General features: G+C 36.6%; 1 protein-coding gene across 17 annotated transcripts in view; it reads right to left on the bottom strand.

Annotated features, from left to right (window-relative positions):
• ERC1 (ELKS/RAB6-interacting/CAST family member 1) overlaps positions 1 to 25,936 on the bottom strand; it is a 291,778-nt gene that overhangs the window by 123,913 nt on the left and 141,929 nt on the right. For all 17 annotated transcript variants that reach the window (XM_040650627.2, XM_046901424.1, XM_015286777.4 and 14 more), the window contains one exon: positions 11,871 to 12,006. In XM_040650627.2, coding sequence (XP_040506561.1) covers positions 11,871 to 12,006 — 136 coding nt within the window. The remainder of the gene's footprint in view (positions 1 to 11,870; positions 12,007 to 25,936) is intronic.

Raw genomic sequence — 25,936 nt, 5'->3', positions numbered from 1 at the left:
AATAGCCCATGAATTTCTGATTTGAAGGAGAAAGATAGCAGAAAAATGGAGTGGTGTCTGGGACAGCATAGTCCCATAGGTATAAATGAGCGATAAATGATTCTGTTCACAAAATTATCCGCTCTTGTACATGAGATGATTGCACAACATAAATGTTACATGTGCACTGACTTGAGAAAATCCTAATATACTCAAGTAGAGAAGTTACTAACATGCACAGTAATGAAAATGAAAAGCCATGTAGCTTTTCTACCCTGCACAAAGTGCTCATGGCTTTCTACCAGCTATTAAGGAAGCCTTCATGGCTACTAAGGAGCAAAGAAAAAAAAAACAACATCCAGATAGTAAAATATGTCTATAAGACATCGTGACAAGTTTATGATGGGAAATTAGTTGAGTGTCAAGATTACTTACATGGAAGCTGACTGAAGCGTTAAGCATCTGTAAAAAAAAAACATGCACTTCTCTCCATGCAAAGAAAATAAATATGGTACTAATTAATCTATCAGACGTTATGTGAACTCACTTCTGTTCTCAAACATATAGGTCACATGGAAGCAGTAAAGCAAACACAGAGGTGACGATGCTATATGATAGCAATAGCACTAGAAGATAGATATAACTGAAAGTAATAACTTTGAAGTATATCAGGATGTAAAAAGGATTCTGCATGTCACACATGCATAACCCTAAAGGCAAAACATGCATGCATTTTTCCCTAAAACACATTTACATGGAAGAAAAAAAAATCATGAAAAGCCATCCAATATATCAGCAGTAATGGCACAGTATAACTGATATTACCTAAATACATGCACATTACTGTTAATAGATCCAGTTGAAATGAAGAGGAAATAAAAGGTGAGAAAAAAATCTTAGTGCAGAGAGGCAATTTCTGATAATGTCTGCTTCTTGAACACACAGAAAGTCCTTCACAAAATTTCTGTATGCTGCTATTATTACCTGAAATACTGTCTAGAAATGCTTCTGAACATTATCCAATGTGTCTATAAAATGTGTGAACAGTGCCAGCCATTCAGACTTTTTTCTTCCAAGATATTTTATAGGCTACCACTCACAGCTGTGTTATTCTCAAAAAACGATCCCAAAACATGCAGCATTAGCAGCAATGTGAGACACACAGAGCTTGCAGGTAACAGTAGGAAAGGATCCTAATCAATACCAATTGAATACAGTATCCATCATAAAGCTCTGTATTTCCAGTACGAAGTACAAACTTAAGTGGAATTTCACTGCAATCTGGACTACTTATACACTGCTTGAAGGAGGATGGAGAGGAAGGAGAAGAAAAAGACCAACATTTAAGGACAGTATGACACCTAAAATATACATAATACATATGACAGCATGAGAACCAAAAGGGAATGGCAGAACAGAATAAATAGATGAGAAACTGGCAACTTCTCTTACCGATAGGTACCACGTTTTTTGATACTTCTTTCCTCTTATTCCAAGCTAGGCATGCCAAACACAGCAATCAGATAGGCATGCTCATTTTGTATACACATTTCTCATTAGTAACAACTGAGACAGGCCAATGCACCTGGCCAATATTAACAACCAGGTTTACCATTTAGCAGCTTCTGTAGGGTGCCAATAGCATTAAAATACTGCTTCATCTGTTGCAAATTACCACACTGATAATTTTAATAGCTACAGAGACTATCCTTCTATGTAACCATAGTGGGTCACTGCACTGTTGATGGAATGAGACTTAAGGCTGACAATACAGCAGTGAAAATGTGAGCAAAGCAATAGGTTTCTCATTGTATTTTATTTTTTCTGTGAGAGGTTAATCAGGGAAATACTACTGCAAAAACATTTCTTCTTCACACACAAATCAAGACTGTGACTGAAGACACATAAGTTCATATGGGATTACAACAAAAAACAGTGACAGTTTAAACTGCACTATTAGTAAGTTTGAAACCATAAGTTATTCCCTTGGTATACCTCTATTCTGTTAAACTCTCCTTTGCAACATTAGTCCTGTCAACATTATTGTACTAATACATCACAGTAGCTGTAAGATCTACTTTCTTTTGTTCATGTATCAAAAAAAAAAAAAAACAACACACCAAAAAAACCCACCAACCCTGTCATACACCTTAACCTGATAATTGCTTATTACATTCCCAGTGTTATGTATAACTAGTAATTCAATAACCATGACTAATACTGTCCCCAAATGGCCACTGAGTATCCTCAATAAATTGACAAGTCAGAAATTTGGCCTCGTTTAAAGAAAATATTACATTTGCCATGTTTGACCAGGAACACTGCCTCCATATAAAGCAATACCTAGTAACACAGCACCAGCAGATATTGGCACTTATAATGCAAAAATTGTTTACAGGTTAAGAGTACACAATTATTCTTCAAAAAGAGGAAGGGAAAAGAACACGAATGGTGACTGGCATAGAAAACTGTACATTAGACGGGCATGAATGAGTATTGGTACATTGAATTCCATTAACTTTTTTCTCTCTCTTTCCAAAAGCGGCTTTGGAAAATCATCTGACCTTAAAGATACTAAGACAGAGAATTCAGGCACTGGCAACAAAAGATGTTGAATTACTGGAAACATTCAGAGAAGAGCAATGAAGCTGGTGAAGGGCCAGAAAAGTTACGGGGAGCGGATGAAGAAACTCGGATTGTTTAGTGTAGAGAAGGCTCAGGGGAGATTTCAACGCCCTCTACATCTATCTGAAAGGAGGCTGCAGCAAGGAGGGTGTTGTCTCTTTCCTCAGGTTACAAGCCTCAAGTTGTGCCAGTGGAGGTTTAGGCTGGATATCAGGAAGAATTTCTTCATGGAGAGGGTGCTCAGGCATTGGAATAGGCTGCCCAGGGGGGAGGTGGTGGAGTCCCCATGCCTTGAGGTATTTAAGAGACGTATGGATGTGGTATTTAGGGACATGGTTTAATAGTGGACTTGAAAGTATTAGATTGATGATTGACTGTCAAACAAAATGATTTTATGAAAAGATTCTATGAGAAAACAACACAATGTCCTAGACTGAATTTGCTAGTGAATTTAAACTAAATATAGACATTTTCCAGAATGTTAAGGAGATAATCCTTTAATCATCAGTAAGAGACCAGGTGATACAAACATAGTTTTTCCCACCACCTGTATTCAGATCCTAGAGTACCTCAAACAAAATGCAGCAGCTGAAAGGACTGATGCTAACTATTTTACAGCCTTCTATCATTTATGAATACATGACTTGTAGCCTAAGCTTCAATGCCAGCTAATATTTACGCATCACAGTAAGAGTAGTTGTTCTGTTACACATGAAGAGCGTGTAAACTTTAGCTAAAGAGGAAAATTCAACAGGGAAGTGCTAATTAAAGGAGGAATAGGCTTGTTTCTACAGAAAAAGAACAGCAGTTTAAGGATAATTTGGATGCCTTACTAAGCAAGATTAAGGAATACTACTGAATTAGAATGGAGTGAGTTAGGTTTATTAATATATGAGATCAAACACATGAATATTTTTAAAGCAAATACTGAAGCACTTGTTGCTACAGGTACATACCATAAAGAAAAAAAAGTCGAAGTATATTATTATTATTATTATTTCAAAATAAATTTTGAACATTGTCTGTGACCAGCATCACCTCATCTTCTTCTTATTTTGTTGGTGAAGACAAGAAGGCAGAATAGCAACTTTACTAAGCAATGAAACTATGAAATGAGCTGCAGCAACTGAACATTTTTATTCCTGGGGAGAGATGAGTTAGAAGCAATTTTCAACACAGCAAGTAAAAACAAGAAAAGCTTAAGGGAGAAAGAAAAAAACAGAAGACGGAAAAATGTGAATTTATTGCCATTTCTCAGGCTCATGAAATAAAACACTAAAGTGAAAAGAGAGCTGTTTTTCCCCTTGAATGTATTCCTATTGTTTTGCTTAAATCTGGCTCTCAAATGTTTTCTGCTCTCAGGAGAGACCTCCTCACAGGAACCACACCATGTTGTCAACAGTTACATTAATCTCTCTGACAGTTTTTAGGAAAGGAGTTTGAACTCAGATACTAATCTTGGCAAAAAACAAAACAAAAAAATCCCTTGCAAAAAACATCCAGTGGTTAAGGTCACTGGCACACACTCAGCAGCCCAGTCTTCACAGTCCTTAGTTGCTGGCATATCATAAAGGGTACCAACACTGCTCTTTGCCAAACAGGCAAAAGAGTACAAATAGCAGGTTTCTTCTTCCACTGACACCTAATGTTTCTGCAGCAACAACTGGGTGAAAGTGTGTCTGGAGAATAATATTCCTGATGGATCACAGAGAAATGTGAGGATGTAGGGAGTCTTTTTTCCTCTACGGAGAACTCTCAAGCTTTATAATAGCTGTCTCTCACTACAAATCTCAGTTTGGAAATAAGGAAATATCAGGATAACTGGGAGACTGCTTAATTCCAGTTTGTATGTGGTGATTTTCAGGAAATCTTTCCAGCTGTCTGTTCAGAACTGCAGAGCATTTTTATATTATATAAGAAGACAGAGTAACGCGGTTCGTCTTTCTAAAAGAAGAGAAGGCAGGGTGTTATGTCCAGCTTGAACCTAATACATGCACAGTAAACTACACTGTAAAGGGACAGCAGAGCAGATGGCTAAGCATCTGTCCAGGGAGACACTGATCCATTCTAAATATCAAGTCTGTTCTCATGCTTAGTTTCTGGGAATGTTATGGTAACAAGCACTCTGTAAGGACTGCTCTCACCTGGTCAAATATAGAAGGCAATTCCTTAACAATTCCTTCACAGTGTAAACTTCTATTACACAGAAACTACAGATTCTTTGTCTATAAGAACTGCCACATCAAATTAAAGAACGGGACTGTGTATTTATTCTGATGCTCAAAAATGTGTATTAGACTTCAGTGTGAAGAAAAACATACACCTCCGTCCCTTAATACAACCAAACAACTCATATTGTGAGAAATACGTTTCTGAGACAAATAATTCTCTGTTCAAAAGTGCATTATTTTTGTCATGGCTTCAACACACAACGCTACACAGGGAAGCAACAATGAAGTTGCTTAGACCTCGTAAGTACATATCAGAAAAAATGGCTTCACTAAAACTTGAGACAGGGCTGCCATCACAGCTCACAATGGAAGAAAATCCCAAAAGAAGAAAGGTCACTTCTTAATGGTCACCGGTGCTACTCTATTCTCTGCCTGTGTATTGGAATATATTTATATATATATTTATATATTTTTATATATATTTGGAAAAACAGCTATCAGACTTGTGTATGGAAAACTGGGAATGCTGCTATTTGAAGCAGATCCAGGTAAGTACTCCTAAGGCTGAATGAACGAGAAAGCTTGTTTTGATGAACCTCCTCTTAGTGAATGGAGAACCTACAGTTTTGCAAAGTCCATCAGGTCCATGTTTAGAAGGATAAGGCATGAATACTCCTAATAACAGAACCTCATACGAGCAGATGCTGCAGGACTTGACTTCATCTCTTCTCCACTAATAAGTTTTTCCTACCTTCTCCTGTTTACCTTCCTACAGTCTGTTAGCAAGCCTTCATGAAATAAAGTTGCACATTGTTACTTCAGTAGAGAAAATGGAGGAACTTTCTTTTATAGCTAGAAGGTCACTTTTGCATGCACTGCTGCCTTGTTGAGATAGAAATTCAGGCATGCTTAATTATGATCTTTTAACACCTGAAAATAGGCTAAAATTCAAAGTAATCCCCAAATAGAAACTTCAGTATTAGTCACAAAAAACCTAGCTATAAGGTCGTCATTTTTGGAACTCCTCCCAGACATCCAGGAAAGTTGGGAAAAGCTCTCTTGACAGAGAGAGTTATGACATGATAAGAACAAGAACTAGTTTTTCTCCAGGCATCTGCCACAGTTAAATGTTTGCTGTATCTACAGTAACTGCACACACTGTGCTGAAAATTACAACCCTCCAAATAAGCACAGAATGTAATGTTTATGGAATGCTATTTTCTGTACTGAGCACTGCTCTGAAAGTACTGCCTCCAATTATATTATGTTGGCCCTCAGCTTCAGAGGTGGACGTCGGTGGTATGGCAGTAGAGGTTAAACCTTCCCACCAACATTCTGTTATATTTTGTTGCCATGTGACAGACAGCAGCAGAGAGGCAGTCTGACAGAATGGCATCTGACATGGAAGTGCGTATGAAGCAAAGGTGTGAAACCAAATTCCTCTGTGCAGAAAAAGTGGCACCCACTTACATTCACTCTTGCTTGCTGAACGTTTATGGAGACCAAGCAGTGGATGTGAACACAGTAAGAGTTGGACTATGTGGGCAACTGTACCAGCTGTGAAACAGTAGGTCACCTCTGCTGGTGCAGATGCTTATGAGCGCAGCGTGCAGGCTCTTGTTCATCACTCTCAAAATCACACAGTTAATGGTAATGGCTGTGTTGAAAAATAGTGTTTTGTAGTGGAGAATTTGCACTATCAAATTGTGTTATTGTGCTCTTTGTATCTTTCACAGATTCCATGGAAATAAATAGGAGGCATTGCTTTCGGAGAGAGCTACATATTGTAAAAGATGGTGGAAGTGCATCATTAACAAATCATGATGCACACTGAAGTGATTACTGCATATGTATATCCTGCTTTTTAATGCACAGCCAGCTGCCACAGAATGTCTCAGACAAAGGGCTGGAGGGTCAGTTAATCCCATCACTATTTACTGGCTTCTATTGCATAGTTCAAATCTAAAAGGAGGCACAGTTTGCATACATTCATTCCATTAAGATTTTTATGAGGCACGATTGTCCTTTAAATCCTGTATTTGTACATAACTGCTGTGTTTTTATTAACAAAAGTTCTGCGTAATACTGGGAGACAGGCAGTAAAAGCATGATTCATATAATGTGTGAATTACAGTTACATTTTTGCTTAATTACCAAAATCTTACAACAATGCTAAGTTTCTTCCTTTGTGGTAATCTGTGGAATGACTGACAAGAAAAGTTATTCCCTCAAAAATACTAATGAATTTCTTAAAAGATAAATTGCAAAGGCAATTCACATTCTTTCAGTGCTTCATAACCTGAAGTTCTGTCCTAGAGAGCAGAAAGAAGAACACCTAGGATGGAATATATCATTTAATAAAATCAAAGTCACATAAGCTGGTGACCATGACACCTAGACAGAACCAGGCAAGAAAGACACTTTCAAGGCTGGGCAGCATTTAGAATTATCCAGCAACAGGAAGGCCCTAACTCCTTCCTATTGCACTACCTGAAAAGTACTGGGAGATGAAGGGAGAAAGAACAGTTTGATCTGAATAATTCTCAGAGATAGATCTGAGCTCAGTGAGAAAACACGTCTGATATGTTGTGTTTTCTGTAATAAAACCTGCAGATGCAAGATGGCATGAAAAATGGATTCTACCATGCTGAAATCTGGTATCTGACAGCTTTGTGGGCCTCAACATGCCGAGCTGTGCTAAGAGATAAAAAAGAGTACATTCCACTCAGCTGGCAGGCTAGGATGGAATCTGATATGTCAGTGGTCTACATGGAAGATAAACTGCCATGGAACTTGGCACATGAAATTCACTTATCCCCAAAAAAACATGTAACACCATTTTACCTAGCATAACCAATTTGCTTCAAAGCTGATGATGCCTAGTAAGTTATGGAGGAAATCTGGATCTTCAAGTTTAGAGTTCTTTATGCCTGTTTCTTCAGAATCACTGTGTGCACTGTACAAAAGTCACAGATAAAATTAATTACAGGTTAGTCACAGATTAATTAGGGCACTATGAAATAAGGTAACCCATCTTCTTCATCGTAGCATGATACAACCATCAACAGATCAGATCAAAACACTTCAGCTACCTTACCCTCAATATCTAATCAGCATGTCAGGATGAAATTCTCCAGTAATTTAGGCTGCAAATCATTGAGTTTTTCTCATGTTTTCAGATTTTTGAATGTTGATACTGACTTTGTGTAGATGCCATCGTGCTTCATTAGAAATAGTTTCTGATATATAAAGAATTCATAAGGTTTATTTGATAAGAAGGTATTTTGTTACTTATCCACTTCATCTAGCTTGATCTTGATCTCAGTAAAGTAATAATAGAACAGAAAGTTTCCTTGCCCCCCACAACCTGTCAATTGAAAACTGAAATTCAGTTCTTTCCACTATATTTTGCCTATTGAATACTCAGTAGATAGAGGTGTTATATAGTCACAGGGAAAAAAACAACACATACTTGTCTGCTTGCATATAATTCATGGATTAGGAACTATATATGAAATTATTCAAGTTTGGATGCTACTACATTTAACTGGTATTACAGATTCTAATTAAAGCATTCAAATATATTTTATACAATTTTTGGATACACAGTTTTTCAGCAGCAATTTGCTGGATAGCTGCTGCAATACAGAAACCATATTAGACAACTCTGTGCCACAAAATATTCTGAAAACTCCACCTGAAAACTCTGGAAGATACTGGGGGGAAAAGACAAAAAAATATACATACTAACCCATTCACATTTCTTGAAATTTCAGTAAGCGTTACATTCCTTGGACAAGACAGCATATCACTTCCTTTTCACAATAGCCAAGTTTTTTGTTTTTTGTTTTTTTTAAGAAAAAAAAATTCTACTCCAGTCCAAGACCCTCTTTTTTCATACTGTTTATAGACCAGACACTCGTTAACCTCTCAGATCTCTAGAGAGTTGAGGTTTAAGGGAACTCAGGAGGAAAAGACAAATTTGGAAACCCATTTATCCAACTCACTAGAATTGAGACATTATGGTTTTCATTCTCCCCCACTCCCCAAAATACCGAATTTCCATCATCAGAGCTTTTTGAATAAACGAACATTTTGTTACTGGACTCAGGAAGAAAGAAACCACATGCCTGTTAGGGACAGAGAGAGGAGGAGTGGAATATGTGCTTGGGAGCATGTTTATTTGACTGGATTGCAGACGGTCAACCAAAGAACATGCAGATCATATATTTTTAAGCATTTCATAATGTCATATTATTAATTCCAGCCAAAACCACCAAGACCAAAATTATCTGAAATTGGTGCTTCTGTGTCCTGACCCCAAAGCCAACAATGGTTGCATTAAAAAAAAAAAATAAAAAATCTATGTTCCTCTCAAGTTTAATATATTTTTTAATCGATTAGAAGGCAGTGCCCTTTAGAGCCTCTACAGAAGACAGGTCTCCACAGCTAACAAACTAAAATGTGGTCCTGGGTAAATTTTACTTTCAGGAAATCAAAATGTTGAAATCCTTGAGAGAGAGAGGCTATAAGCAGAGGGCTCTTCTAAGGGAAGGAGTTTTTATTGAACCTGTCACTTGTCATTAAACACTCCATATTTTACCATAGCTTGATATTTTCATTAGAGCATACAGAGCTTTTTCATCCGTGAATGAAAGCATTCCCTTCAGCCTTGTGTTGAATATGAGGAAAGACTCTTTAAAATTGAGCCCACCCAAATGGGACAGTTAGATTCACAAAAGCAGAGAATGAACCAGTGAAAGTCAAGTAATATTAACACTGTGATAAATTACACACTTTAATGTTATGTATCACATGCAACTTCAGTCTTAAGTTCTCACACGCATTTGTTAGTATCTATATTTATCTCAGAAATACTCAGTATTTCTTAGAATCTCAGAATACTTGCATATGATTATAGGGAAAGCAGCAGAACTACTGAAGACACGAGAAAATAACAGTAGGGAAAATGAGAAAAACAACAAATAATTTGGCTACCTCAAAAGAAACAAGTGTATTTATTTCTAGTTCCTTGATATAAGCTGTTTATTGTGACATTCAAATTTTTTTTTTTTTTTAAAAGAGGAAATACTTACTGTAGAATTATGCTAAGTATGCTATTCCTAGCTCTATATCTATTATATCTCTACCACTAAAACACTTTGTAAGTAAAGAATTGGATAGTACATTGCAAGGACAACTGTACTTTCTTAAACAGGTCCAGCACCATTCTTTTAACTTGTGAATTTCTGAGTGAAAGCTGTCTCACTGCTGCCTCCAAGGCTATAAAATCTCATTGAAATATCAGAATCTCAACTAATTTTAATAGGAATTAAAGTTGTCAATAACCGGAGTATCACTGTCCATCCATTGCTATGCGTAGCTGTACAAACACATTACATAACTTATTGTTTCTAAAAAAAGAGTAATTTTAGTATGCTAACAGGAGCAGAGAGAGAACAAATGTCAGGCTTTTTTTCAGTGCATTCCATTTGTGTAACAGAAAGAAAAACAGAAAGTAAAAGAGTAATGTCAAGGAAAAAAGCCAGTAGGGCAGACCATGCTTTAAAAGCAATAAAATAAAGATGAACACATGTGATAGTATCATTTGATAAGTACAACACGCTAATAGTTTAATGACAGATGTCAAGTACTACTTACCTTTCCAAACTAAAATATAAATTTATACAGATTGCAGATTAAAAATCTAACCATATATTAGATTATTTTTAGGAATTTTAAAAGACAGTTCACTAATACAAGGAGGATTGTGTTATTTGAACTTAAGCTGCCACATAACAAGATCCTTGTGCATTGCCATAGCATTACGGCCACAAAACCCATTAGCAGATGTAGAAAACCCACATCCCCGTCTTTTAAAAAAGTGTGTAGTTATGAAATCATTTTCATACACTTGGAACTTAACTATTTCAGTGCAATGCACATGCAGGACTTGAACTAAGGGGAAAACCACAAAATGGTGCATCTGAGAGCATTCCACATGGACGCATGTTTCTGCGGTTCTTTCAAAAGTTCTTAAAGAGTTGAAACCATCCCACTGGAATTCCACAGAACAGAGTAAAGAAGTATCCATTTAAATTAAGGAGGGGATTTGTCTTTGCATGTGAGCTATTAGGATTTATTCTATGTCTTTATTGTAGTTTTAGTAGCAAACACAGCTGGTACCAAGAACCAGGATTTAACCTAGGATAACAAAGAAAACAGTTTTGAGAAAGCACACTCTCTAAAGATTTTAAAAAGAATTTTAAAAGATCTCAAGGGTAGATTTTGATTCCCATGTTTATTTTCACTCACCAAAAGGAAAGCTGCTTTTGTAAATTTAAGAAATCACAGGAAAAATATTTATTATCTTCTCTCGGTATCGTGCAGCCTTCATTCTATTTCATGGCAACAGTTTAACGTTTCTATGACAGCACTTGAAAACTGAACTGTTTCATAAGCCATCTACAGCTGTTATCAACCTACAGCAGACCAAAAAGTGTTTCAGTTGGTTTCATACCAGTGACTTTGTATGCCTAGACAGATTTGAGATAGCTAGAATTCGGTGTGGCAGCAGCATGTTATGATTTCTACAATAATGCAAACTGTCTAGTAAGCATACTGGGAGTTCATGAGGTAGAGTAGGTTCTTGTCAAGTAAGGCCAAGTAAACACAAGACCCTTCAGTTGCCCCACAAAAATTTGAATTTATCATAACAATACTTACTTGGTAATCTTTCATTTGCTGAAGAAAAGTAACACTATAAGGTAAAATCAGATAGGAAAACACACAAAACAGCTAAAGAATAAAGCTGTTAGAAAATTAATAAAGGAAGAAATGCCACAGCAATCTGAATGTTGAAATGATCAAATTATTTCGATGATGCACTTCATAACTGAACTGACAGTAAAAACCCTGTTTTCTGAACAGAAAGGCTGCTTTCTTTGAAGAACTCTAAGTTAGATGTCTCCTTTTAAATAATCAGCAATAAATTTTGTGTGTAATAGCTATGAAAATAGATCAGTAGGTACAGCAGGAGGTGATGCAGCTTACTGGATCATGGGCCATATTGCTTTTATCCATTTCTCATGTTACCTGAAGCTGTTGGGAGCTGTCATTAAGATTATCTTCTCGTCTCCTGGCCTCCTCCAGCATTTGTGCACTCTTCTTCTTCTCCACTTGCTCTTTATGCTTCAGATTTGCTACTTTCTTATTTTGATCTTTAACTTGCCTGTAAGAGAGAAGAGCATTCAGAACGCAGTCCAGCTTCTGGTCAGGCCTAGTGCTTGTGAGCTGGACGGGAGAGGAGCATGCAGTCTCAAATACAGTCACTTTGCACATGGCAAAACTGATTTATCCTCTCGTGTTACCATCACGTGTTAAGTCAATCTAATGAACAGATCATTTTACTCATTACTATGAACTTAAACGTGGAAATTTCTGAAACAAAAACATTAAAATAACTATTTAGTATACACTATTAATCAAGAGACACATTTGTTCTCATGACTGAGGTATGTATTACAAAGAAACCTTTTCTCTGTTCATGCAGACACGGACATAGCAAAAATGCACACACTTAAATAGTCCATTTTGCTTCGAGTACCACTATATCTAACATAAGCATAACCGGAGAATCAAAAGGAAAACTACTGCAGCATGACCTAAACATAGAAGACTACCTGCAGTTTCTAGGCGATCTGTTTCCAGAACTATTTCTTCTCAAAATCAAGTTCTATTTGTTTTCTAGATATTTTGAGGAATTTCTTATCCATTCTTTTCACAGAAAGGAGCAAGCAAGAACAAACTAATTCAGAAAGCACGCATAATTTCCTTTTCACTTGTATCTATGAATTATTTTTGATGATCCTGGCAACTACCATTGCTTGCAGACAGGGTTTGGCCTTTCTGGGCATTAAGACACATGGAGTATTGAATCTAATTACAGACCCTTTAATCTCAGCCTCCTGACCACAGAGAACTTAAGTCTAAACTTTTAGTCCAATCAAAACAAAACAGGCTAGCTTTGCTTCCTCAGCCCTTTTCTCCATAATTATATCTGGAGTTTGGATTTTGGAATAAAAGATGAATTCTTCGGTTGCAAGATTTCCCCAAAACATCATGCAAGTAGTAGAGACAGCTCTTTAATTTACTGTTTAGAAAGCAGAATGATATACTAGCTTCCTATCTGGTATGTTATCCACATAGAGAAGGAAGAATGTTTCTTCTGTATTTCAGAAATACTTTTAGAATAGATCACAAACAACTCTGCTTTAATATTTTCTTCAGAACTAGTAACAACAGTGTCATCATGAAAATACATCTTTGCAATATATATGTTCAAATTACGTGGCATAGGCCTAGTTGCTGCTTTGAGCTCTTCCAAAAATGTAGGTTCAACGCTGAGCTATACTTTTTGCAATGTAAGCCAACTGGAGCTGGAAAAGTTGCAAAGATAGCAAATTTTCCTTGGTGCTAAACAAACTTCTATTAGCGAGTAAAAGTGCTGACATCCTCCAGAGACTGAGAATAAAAGAAAAGTCCTTTTCTGATGATGTTAAAAAGTTATTGGCATATTTAAATACCTTTTCCAACAGTTACAGCTGATTTGAGTCAGAATGCTTTTTAAGCACAACTAGTGTAATTGTTAAGTTGCTCTAACCCAATGCTGCTCACTGGTAATGGGCGCGCTGCCCGGTTTGAAAGCAGACTTGCTCAGTGATTAAACAACATATTGGAAATATTATGTTGGCACCAACTCAGTTTGTACAATACATGGTTCTAGCTGTCCTATAAAATAAACAGAGAAAGTACAGCTAAGTTAACACATAAAATGAAAATATGCAAGTCCAACACATTCAGCTCCACATGAGAATTCTTATTCAACTTCTAGATTAAAAGTAGGGGAATTAATTATTTTTTATAAACTGACAAACTTACATTCACCTGCTGGGAAAGTGGTATTCGTTACTGTTATCTGTCGTTTAGATAAGAGACAACAATATTAATAAAACCAAAACCCTGATCAAAGTATGTATAAGGAAGATCATTTCCTGCACAGTCCAAGATGTCTTAAAAAAAAAAAAAAAAAAACTCTTCAAAGAAAGGAGTATTTATAAGGATCTGTGCTATGATGTATGCTTTCTCATGTTTGGTGCAAAATTAATGCCTTCCAAACAATTAAGTGGATACTCTGAGACAAATTCAGGGTTTCCCAAAACAGTTTAAAAGATGTAGTCTTAAAATAACCCGGTATTACTCAGACTTACGTTTGTAATTGTCATACTGTTAGGAAACTTGAACACCTATGCAAGATAAAACTGCTACTCCGTACCTTTGTCAAAAAGCAACGTAAAGTTGGACAACAAACCTTTCAGATAATACAAGTATCTACAGCATTACCTCACTGCTGGGTAATTGTGTCATTGGTAGACCAAATCTTTGAATAATGACATTTCTGGAGGTACAGTTCCTAAAAATAGTTAGCACTCAAAAGTAAAAAGTCCTTTCCAATGCTAAAAATGTTTCTTCATTTTGCAGTGTCACGTCAAGTACTTGCAAATTTGAATCCATCAAAGAAAACAAAGTAGAATCAAAATCAGGCTTCTAATTAAAAAAAAAAAAAAGAAATGAGTCAAGATTTTCAGAAACAATCATTTGACACCTTTTGATTCCAGGCACACCATTTAAGCCAAAGACCCCCCCCATAAAATTTGTGAAATTGGACACTGAAGACAACTGTTCATTTCCATGATTTAAGCCTTTTTCTTAGATGAAGGACAAGACTGCATCACTTACACAAATAAACAAACAAAAATCCAATGGCTTTTCTCTAAAAAATTCTGGAATTTCTAGCAATAAGGGATTGCTATTACCCTCCACACCATAAAGAGGGAATTAAAATAACCAAAATAAACAGTAAAAACTTTCAAATGAGTAGATTTTCAGATTTCCAAAGACTTTTTCTGTGAGAAGAGAACAGTAGAAAACCCATGTACCATCAGGCATTCCTGAAAAGTGGTAAGAAGAGTGATCCAATTCAGTTTATTACCTGCAAGTCCTTTGGAAGCTTTTTCATTCCTAATAATATTAATTGTACTAAGGTTTAAATTGAATTAAATTATTCCATACTGCTCTAAATAATATTGCATATTTATGCACATCAGCATAAATAGCTGTTAATTCTTTCCTTATATGGATTTTTATGCTACATGTTAACACATTGCTATTTATTACCCTAATCTGATTATCTTTTATGAGGTAATTTCAAGATGCTCTTCTTGTAAAATAGGTGACAAAAAATTAAGCAAAAATATGCAGAAGTTCATTCAAATTTTCTACTATTGTTTTAATGTCCTCTTTCAAAATTATGCACCTAAAACACAACAGAGTTTTCCTAATGATCCAAGGATAAGTGCACATTTACAATGTACCCAAATCACTACAGAAAATTGTCTTCAAGAAAAAAATGTATACTGACTATATTTCAAATGATGAGTATGTGCACTAGGAAAAAACACATTCATTTTGTTCACGGCTAAAGAAACCGCCTGTTCTATTTATCTAACTTAGGTTCTTGGAAACTATTTTTACATTAAAAAGTAGGCACACTGTCAGTCAGCCATGTCAGAAAGATTGTATTCAGCAACAGCTATCATTAACGTAGCATTACCACCACCCACAGGACAGTGCACCGTTGCTGCAGCTACTAATCCTGATGGAGAGAGGAGCTTCACTGGCTTTAAAGTACACTGCTTCTCAGCATAACTAAACTGATACAATACATATACAGTGAAATTTATTGCAAAAATGGCCCCCCCCGAAAAAAGTATGCAATAATGTGCTATATTATTTTATTTTAAAATTGCCAATGAATATTATATTATGAAATATTGAATTCTACAATGTATAACATCACTGAAGAGGGCCTCAAAACACTTTGAAGTCCTGAGAGACACTGATCAGTACGTTTATTCACTTGAGGAATGAAATGGAGCGGCCATGTAAAGGAATATAATGCTGACAGCAACTCAAGTCAAAGAACAAAACACACTATAACTAGAAAAATTCCTGAAAGCAATCCTAGAAGGCAGAAAATAATAAACTACATTGTCCAGATCTTTATTAGAAGTCTTCTGATAAGTCAGATGGGTTTAAAAAAAAAAAACACAATTTTTTTTACTGCGAAGAAGTCAACATCAACTCAAAAGGATGTTGATGATCTGAGCTGGAATGATTCTAAACTCAAAGGGAAGTGTCCAACTTGCTATACTGCCAGCACCATTTCCTTCATCACTTCTTTGTTTTAAAGGTCATACAGCCATAACCTTCACCTTAACTTAAGAATCAAAAGATTATAAGCACAGTGACATGAGGTGAGGAATTATTTTTAATTTTCTTTTTTTTTTGAGAGAGAGAGTGAGTTTTGGTACACAAAGAAAAACATCTACCTTTGGAGAAGCTTAGTAGAAGGAAGTCAATGAGGAACTCTTCTCAAGAATGCTACTTCAAATTGAAAATAAGAAAAAAAAATCCTTTTAAAAAAGTTTTGCTTTAGCGTTTAGTTGCTTAAAACTAAAATTTACCTTATTAGCCCTTGATCACCCAGCCATAGAGAATAATGGCAGTATTTAGAAAGCCTAATTCTGTAACCTCAAGAAAAAAAAAAGAAAACAATGAAAGTAAGTGAAATAAGTGATGTAGGAAACTGGACTGACCACATCACATAGTCCCATCACCACAACTGTGTGTCTGATTGACAGTCAAAGCAGAACTGCCAAAGATTGAACAAGGCTCCCTATCTTACTCATTGAAAAATTAGGATCAAGAAAGTAACATACCACTGAAGCTCACTATGCAATTTAGTATGGCCAGACTACTTTCTTTAGAGCATAAGCATTATCTGAGGTTGTTCCTTTGCTTTGTTGGGTTCTACTAAGCAATTCCAGACTCTTAAGTAGTCATATTACTGTTAAAAAATGGTGCATTAAGTTACAAAATTAAAAAAAGAAAAAACAATAATTTAATTATGTTTTTCAGCCAACTTGATCTAGTACCATCACCACTGTTCCACTTTGTGTATGAGAAAAAAAAAAGATCAACACACGTTTAATGAGCTTCTTCTGCATGCACAGCTGACCAATTCCAGCATTCAACTACCTCTTCTGCTTGTGAGTCTCCTCCAACAACCTCTCATCATTTTGTTGCACTGGTCTTCACTGTTCTGTGACATATATATGACAAGGTAACAGATAGCAATGAAAATATTAACAGATTCTGAGAATTTAACTGGTCTGTTGCATGCAAGACAAGAAGTCCCACGGTGGCTTTAAGAGATGGGGAGGGTGCACTATATTTCCTGAACCTAGGAAACCTTGGTTTATAAAACAAAGAGTGCGTTCAGTGAGCGCTGGAGGGGGCAAGGGATGAAGACAGAGAAGGCTATGGGAAATCAGCTTGCCCCAAATTTTCACAACAGGGTCCTAATAGCATCTGAATCAGCAAGTGTGAAAGTCAGACTAGATGCAGATCTCAACTCTACACTGGTTTTCTTTCCTCAGTGTTAAGAATTAGCTGCACAGTATTGATCCAGTGTTTTCTGCTGCAGTCAGCCCATCTCTGACTCCAGCTTAAAAAAACCCTTCTTCTTCCAGAAACAGCTGATGGGAAAATATAGGAAAATAAAGCATATAAATCAGGCACGGACTAAATACTCCAAATCAGAAAACAGTCTAAAAACCTCCTATTATTTAAGAATACCTCTAACAGAAAACCCATCACCTGACATGTAAGCACCACATAAAACTCATACATAGCACATTTCAAATAGCTAAGTGGCACAAGTTACTAATACAGACAGAGAATTTAGAGAAAGGTACATAATAAACACATGTGAAGAAAGAGAAATCTCACTATGGCTGAGAAGCGCAATCATCTCAAATGCATACTCTAAGTGCTATCAAGCTAACATTTTTCAGGGAAAGTAGATTTTTGTCTTCAGTCTCATGACTGAAAAAACCTTAATAAAGTCAACTGTTCTCCAGTCAAGAGGAGAGTAGTAGCCCACTGCACACAAAGAGTGTTGGAGTGTTGTTTTAGTATTCTCAAAGTAACTGGAAGAAAAGAACATGATCTTTAATGAACTGACTACAATTGAGGGATTAACAACAGAGATTAACAGGAGAATCTTCATTTTAGTTCAAGAAGTCCACAGTAAATTAAACAAAGCAAAGGTTCACTTTCAGACAGGGCCAGGCATTACCTTCTAAAAAAAAAAAAAAAAAAAAAGAGCAAAGCAAAAAACCTTGAATTACACACCTACAGCACCACGTTTTCATTAATATCTCATTCCATTTCTGTAGGTATAATCCACTACGGTTACTCACCCCACTACTTCATTTAAAAACTAAAGTGCAGTTTCTCAACTTTTAAAACTCTCAGTATCTACTCAGTAGGAAGTAAATGTGATAAAGCTAATGAATACATACCATAATTTCATAATTGATTTCAAATTTGATGACAGAGATGAAATATCAAATTAATTACACATCAAGTTCTATAGTTACCTTAAACCTTGCAACCTTTAATTTTTATTAAAGTTGAGAGCATTGAGAACACAAATTCAAGGTGAACCCTAAAATAATGCTGTACGATGATGGCATGGGTGCTCCTTTCCTTTGTTAGGAAAAATAATAATGCTTTGAGGAACTTAATAATAGTATTCAGTAGTTCAACAAATAAGTTTGTTTTATTGTATTTTTTTCTTCTGCTTTTGTTAATTGAGTAAACAGATGCAAAGCCAAAAATGACATTAGCAATAAGGCTGATGAGGCCTCAGTGTGGATTCCTTCTCCTAGCTACATGCTGAGTTAGTTGAACTTGGCCCTAGCAGTGCGGGAAGAGCTCCCAGAGGGGCTGTTCTTTTTACCTTCAATTCCAACGCATGAGCCAACCACCCTATGAACAGATCACACACAGCCAGTCACTCTCTGCTCAAGAGAACTGCATGATTTGGCTGAAAAAAGTATTTTCTAAACAGCAATAAAATCTTCCTTATGAATGGCATTTTATTGAGGTTTCAGAGGGTATTTTTGTGATCTAAGATCACACACGTCTCTTTTAACTGCAGTCTCACCAGCTAGAAAAGAAAACAAATCAAAATATAGCAGTTGTTTTCTTTCATAAGAGTATGCAATCTTTTCATTCCTTCTAGAATAATACTTGATACATACAATAATTAAAAAAATGGAATGTGAAATCAGCCATTGAAACAAAAACAAACAGAGAAGTTAAATATAAAGCAGGGGAAACAACATAGCAAATCATCTAAAAACTATGCTAGAGTAGCTTATGCTTATTTTACAGCAAATATTGGACCAATTATCAATAAAGACAAGTGCTCTTCTAAAGTTTTTTGCAAGTTTGGGACAAGGGTTGCAAATTATCCTGTTCTTTTGAAAGAATTAATGTTAAAGACTCAATGTATTTCAAGGTGACATCTACCGAAAATGCAGTTTTCAATGAAAGGTATTAAAACAAGCAGTTACTAAGGTAGAAAGCACAATGAATGTATGTAAGTTACTCTGAAAGCAATGCCTCCTATTTATTTCCATGGAACCTACAACAGATGGAAAGAGGACAACATTGTTTGATAAAGCAAATTCTCAGCTACAAAACACTATTTTTCAACACGGTCACCACCATTAGCCAGTAATTCGCACAAATGATCTGAGTGTCTGAAAGGTTCTTCGTAGTGCGAGAGCCACGCATGGCCATCCAGAATGTGGCTTGCACTTGAAGTGGCTGTTGCCACTCCTAAAACACACACCCACTGCCTTACTGTGCTCACATCCACTGTTAGGTATCCATAAACATTCGGCAAGTAATAACAAATGTCAATGGGTACATTTTTTTCTGCACGGAAGAAGTCAGTGACACAACTTTGCCTCATACTCACTCATATGTCAGACACCATTTTGTCAGATTGCCCCTCTGCTGCCATCTGTCGCAAGTCAACAAAATGGAATCGATTATTGGTGGGGAGGTTCATCCTTTACTGTTGTATCATCAACATCTGCCTCTGACATCATGGGCCAACATGATAAAATGGGAGGCATTACTTTTGGAGCAGCCCTCACACCAATTCTGTGGAAGAGGATTTCTTATATCCAAAAAAAAAAAAAAAAAAAAAAAAAAGTATGAAAACATACAGAGTCTTGTCTCGTTGGAAAGAGAAAAAAGGCACAGTGGCTCCAAGGAAGTGATGTGAGGACAGAGATGCTAGAAGGATCTTTCTGAAAAACTATACAACGGTCTGTTTCAGGACTAAAAGCCTGATGATTTTTACATTGCTGGTATGCCCATATCAAAACCCTACATTATTTATTTTGTCTACTTAAGGACAAAATTGTTTTCAAGAAAAGTCATCCAAGCAGATTCCCTATATAGATTTAAACATATAGGCGCTTATGCTTCTAGCTGTAAAAAAGCAGTTCCAAGTCTGAACCTTCTGACAGGATTAAACTCAGCAATGCCCAGAGAGAACGCTGGGAAAAGAATGCAAAGTAATGGGGTTGATGGAAAAGCAATAGCATCATGATAATCAAAATGTATTTTGCTACTGCATCTTCATTAACATTGGAATCTGAGATGGGGAATGTACAGTTCTATTTTGGTATCTACTTGGAGAGACAAGTTTCTAGTACAGAATACAGACAACAGTGTCTCTCAGAATTGCATGCTTGGCATATTTCTTTCTGGTGCTTAGCAAGAAGATTAAGAGGTAATTCCTCTTATGAAATACATAAGAGCACTGGCTTTGACAGCTCACATCAGGTTAAGCTGAGGAGTGCCTACTGAGATGATTTGTTACAAACTTTTGACTGTCTGGAAAGTGGGGAACAGCAGCGGTACCTGTAGTAAATATACCACACACAGAGCTGAATAGCCAACCAAAATAGCACAGATGGCTTGGTTCTTCCATCTCTGATACAGCTGTAGTACCGTCTCCTCAGTCCGTCAGCTGTAGGTCTCTGGAGTGTAAATAGGAGAACTTCACAAACCAAATGAATGCCATAGGGTTTGTGGAGAACATTCTGAGTACAGAATCTATGTTGCAAGCAACATCTGAGAGCACCTCTTCACCAGACGTTCCTGTCTTGGTTTATAGTCTTGGTAACGTGTATGGACAAGGTTACTGGCTTACACTTTTCAGGAGAGACTTCCACCATTTCACACTAAATGGATCTTCTACAGAATAAGAACATCTGTGAGTGTCCTGGATAAATAGATTCTTTTGGACATATTCTGCAGGAGTACAGAAAAAAAAAATCTGCTGAAATGAATCCACAGACACAAGACACTCCATGCTCCAGACATCTGATGTCAGTCACTGACATCCCTAGTGATCATGAAGTTCATTAATTAAATTATCTCTAGTTTGGAGTACCTACAGAGGAAGATAAATTCTTTATCTAGACAATCATTCTACTCCAGTAAACTATATTTTCCTTGGTTACCTTGAGACAAATGAGGCAAAATTCACATTTGAATTGATTGGATTTGATCACTTTACCAACACAGATGACTTGATGCAGCCTATCAATGTGATACAAGTAGCTACAAATCTTTTCTGTCTCCTTCAATGAATTAACGTGCTACGTAATTGGTGAAAGTTCATAATCTTTAGGATAGATAAAGAAACAACAGCCTTTACTGTCAAGAAGAATATTCCTAATACAAATCTCATATGTTTTCCGTAGATGAACTGTCTCTGTATACAGAGATATACATTACAGGTTAAGAATTTTAACCAGTGTTGAAAATCTCATTAAAAATTATAGAGACTATAGTCAAAATAGGATACAGGAAGACAAGACTTCCAGTTCCTTTCTCTATCAAGATAAAGCCAAGAATTTCTCTAACTGTAATTCAAAAAATATCCTCTGCTATTCCAAGATGTGGAAGAAAATCTATTCCTTTCTCTCTAGAAGACTTAAAAAATCAACGAAAAAGAAATAAAAATGTATCTGGGGAAGATTGTGTCCATAACTGAAAAGTATTAGTAATTCATATGTACTTCTGAAACTGTTGCATACCCTCCAAAGAAGATAAAACAGATGTGCTGATCTGCCAAGCACATACCTCTGAAAAGCTCTCCTACAGTAAAAATAAGGAGTCTTTAAAATAAAATCACTTAACTCTTTTAAATTCTTCTTTCACAAGGAAGAAAATTAACTATCAGAGAGAAATATACTTGCAAAATATCCAACTTGGGAATCAAGCAGTAAAAAACTATGCACAAGATGTGCCAGTAAGACCAGTAAGTTACGTAAAATCCTGTAGTTTTAGTGCTGACACCCTTAGCAGCTTCCCAGAGCAAGGGCACAAGAATGTCAAGAAGCCTTCAATAGTGGTGTTAAGCTTTAATGTCAGAGGCACTGAGGAAATATTTGGTTCTGATAAGTCCACATAAAGAGACTGAGAAATAGTAGTAGTATGGTTTTGCCATGGATTTGAAGTGAAACCAACTTTTAGTGAAGCCTATGTTTTGCCATAGCACTTATTTATTCTGAAGTAATGATGAAAAAGAAAACAAAGATCTGTGCAAAGTGCAAGAGAACAAATAACAAGTGATGCTGAAGGAAAAATACATCTTGTTCTAACTAATGGAGTATCAATACTTTAAAACACTGACATTGCAAATAATGAAGAAATGTTTGTTTTTCTATTTTTTACATATATATTGCTAGAAGAAGATAGTACTAAAACTATTTCTTAGCTGATTACTCAATTCTTTATATGACAGTGATATTTTCTGCCAGTAATACCTATTCGAAGTTAAAGATTACACAATGAAAAGCAAAGTGAGTGAGTAAATCTATCTTGTAGTTGGTTACAAGAAGAAGATATTAACAACACTGCTGCTATCTATTTGGTATGGCTAGCTGAGAAATTCAGGCACGTCTAGCACAACCAAGAATCCTACCAGCTGAAAATTCAAAGATTAAACCAGCACACCTTTTTCTTTATCCTTTGTCTTTAGACAAAAGGAACTAAGGGAGCACACAATGCAGAACACATCAGAGAAAGGCAGGCCCAGAGAAAGAATAAAACAACACTGATCACAATATTGGTGAAGGAGAAAAGGTATGACAGGAGATGACTGCAAAATAATGTATTATTGGAGACAGCATCCCCACTGAAGCTGGCATGGTGAATGCATGATGTCTTGCCATACACTTGTAAGGGTAAGGTTGCACTACATTATCCCTCTCTCAGTTCCCAGCCTTTTGGACTTCATCAAAAGTGGTGTGAGCAACTCAAGACAAGAATATTTTGCAACTTCTGTCTGTTGGCTCTTGTTCTTTTACTGAACACTCCTGAGAAGAGTCTGGCTCTTTCTTTTCTGTACCTTCCCATTAAACAGCCAAAAAACTACAGCATGATCTCCCACGAGGGAGATCCTTGTCAGTCATGAACATATCCAGTTCTTTCTGCCTCTTCTTGTATGCCATGTGCTCCAGCTAGCACCTTGCCATCTTGCTGTCCTGCCTGCTGCACTCACTCCACTATCACAGTACCTTTCCTGAACTGGAAAGTTCCATCTAGACACAGCCTTCCTGATGCAGACTCACAAGTGCCAGGTAGAGGAAAAACTCTCTTCTCTCGTCATGTTGGTTGTGCTTGTGCTAATACACCCCTGTATGCAATGTGATACTGTTGACTTGTTCAATTTGTCCTTAATCACATCTCAGTCCTTCCCTACAAGTCAGCCTTCTTGCCATCTGGTCCTCAGCACGTACAACCCCAGTTGCAGAGCTTTGTACTTGCCCTTACTGAACTTCATGAGGTTTCTGTCAACTCTTTTCCACAGCCTGTCAAGGTCATCCTAAATAGCAGCATTACCCTCCGGCATACATTCTCTGTAATCACATCCATGAAATTTTTGAGGGCACATTTTATCTCATCATCCACATCATTAAAAAAAAAAACAACATTAAGCAGTGATGATTCCCCTCTGAGACAGTAATCTCATCACTGAAGGCAATCAAGTTGGTCAGGCATGATTTACCTTTGTAAAGCCATACTGGCTCTTCCCTATCAGCTTCTTGTCCTTTAGATGCATGAACATAGCCTTCAGGAGTATCTGCTCCAAATCATTCCTTGGACTCTCTTTCTCATTCTTCTTAAAAATGGGCAGGATGTTTGCCAGTCATTGGGAATGACAGCCAGGAGCTTTTGAAGATGATAGAAAGAGTCCTTGCAATGACATCAGCTGGCTCTCTCAGCAACCTTGTATGTATCTGATCTGATTCCATCAACCTGCGTATTTCTAATTTGCTTAAATAGTCAATAACTTGCTCTTCCACTTCTGCGGGTAATGCTTCACTCCTGCAGTCTCTGCCACTGAGCTCGAGGAGTTAGGAAATCTGAAAGCAGTCATTATCAGTAAAGTTACCAGTACAAGAAGTTACTGAGCTCCTCGCCCTCTTCTGTGACATTTAAGGTCTCCCCCTCAGCTGAATTCTCCGCAACATTTTTTTTCCCCGAGCCCAGGTTCTGCTAAATATTTCTGTAGACAGTTATGAAAACATTTGTACCAAGGCTAATTCAAACCACAAATTCACTATCTGCCCATACCCTATGTGGCTTTTAGAGTTTTGACAGAAATAAAAGTCTAGCCATTTGAGGGGTACGCTTTTGCATAGACGTTAGCCATTAAAGAAGAAAAATAATGTTCAGTCTTTATTCCTTTGACTAAATGTAATGTGACACATATGGGTTAGTCAAAATGTTTAATGTTGCATGAAGTTTGAATGATAATTTCAGATAATCTTCTGATGACATGCTAGATAATTTATTAACTTTGTAATTATCATAAAGACATGTAATAAAATGTATTCTATATAATGTTTTGTTTTGATTTTTCAAATAGTATGGTAAGATGCTTTGCTTTCAGCTATATTCAGAAAAGGAAAATTGTGAGGGACTTCTCTGATCTTAGAGCAGTTGACTCAGAACTCAGAATTCACAGTGCACTGCCGACATACAAACAGCCCCCCATGTGCCTCTCCATTCTAATTCCCATAGGAAAGCTGTATGCTTTGCGAGTATGTGTACTGAAAATAGAGCAATAACATAAAAAGAAAAACTGCTCATCAGTTATTTTTAGCAGGTAGCAGGAAAGAAATCAGATCATACAAGATTGCAGGAAAGTGAGAATTCTGAGATGATGTACAGCTGTGAATAACTGTGCTTTGTTAAGATGCAGTGAAACAAGGCAAGAAAAAATGACCTCTGACAGAAAAGCAATAGATTCCACTTCAAATGGATAAAGAAATCTCTATTCCTAAAGCAAATCCTAAAGACTTTGCCAGTGACCTATTTGAACAAAAAACACAGTGTTTGTGCTCTACTTATCTCTATCTAGCCTTAACAACCAAAAAGTCTGACTTCTTCAATTTTCTGTTTCCCACTATCATCCTAGAAATCTTAACTTCTTTTCCTCATTCACAAGGAATGAAGAACTCCTACAAGAAAAGAGTGCTTTTTTACGTAAAGAATCCCATAAAACCATTTTTTTTATTTAAGTAAAATTAAACGAAGACGACATTAAGTACAAAACAATGATTAGAGGACATTCCTTTTTAGAGATGAAGGGCATTTAAATGGAAACTCCTTTGAAAACAGTGCATTTGGCTCTGCTTCCCAGAACTAACCACTGCTGACTCACATATTCGACATTTATATCACTTCCTGAGGTGGTAAATGATCAGCATGGTGGCAAAAATGAAGACTAAAGTGAGTCCCCTGAAGGTATGAAATTGGAGAGCCAGACACGCTTGCACTGAAATTGGTCCAGACTGCCCAGGCACTTTCTTAGTACTCAGAAACACAGCTTCTGAGAGATACAGTACACAGCACTGTATATCGAGGGCAATCATTCAACTACACTCCTGTAACTTACCACACCGCATTTATTTATTTTCTTATTTATTACAATGAATATGAAACTTTAGAGTAGTTGAGGGTAGGAGGACCCACTGGGTCCACCTGGACCAGCTGCTGCTCAAGCAGGTTGTCCAGTGGTTTTTGAACACCTCCAAGGAGACACCGAAAACTCAATGGGCAACCTGTGGCCATGCTCCATCACTCACACA

The sequence above is a fragment of the Gallus gallus genome, chromosome 1, assembly GCF_016699485.2.
Source record: "Gallus gallus isolate bGalGal1 chromosome 1, bGalGal1.mat.broiler.GRCg7b, whole genome shotgun sequence".
Lineage (NCBI taxonomy): Eukaryota > Metazoa > Chordata > Aves > Galliformes > Phasianidae > Gallus > Gallus gallus.
This window is presented reverse-complemented; position numbering and strand designations above follow the sequence as displayed.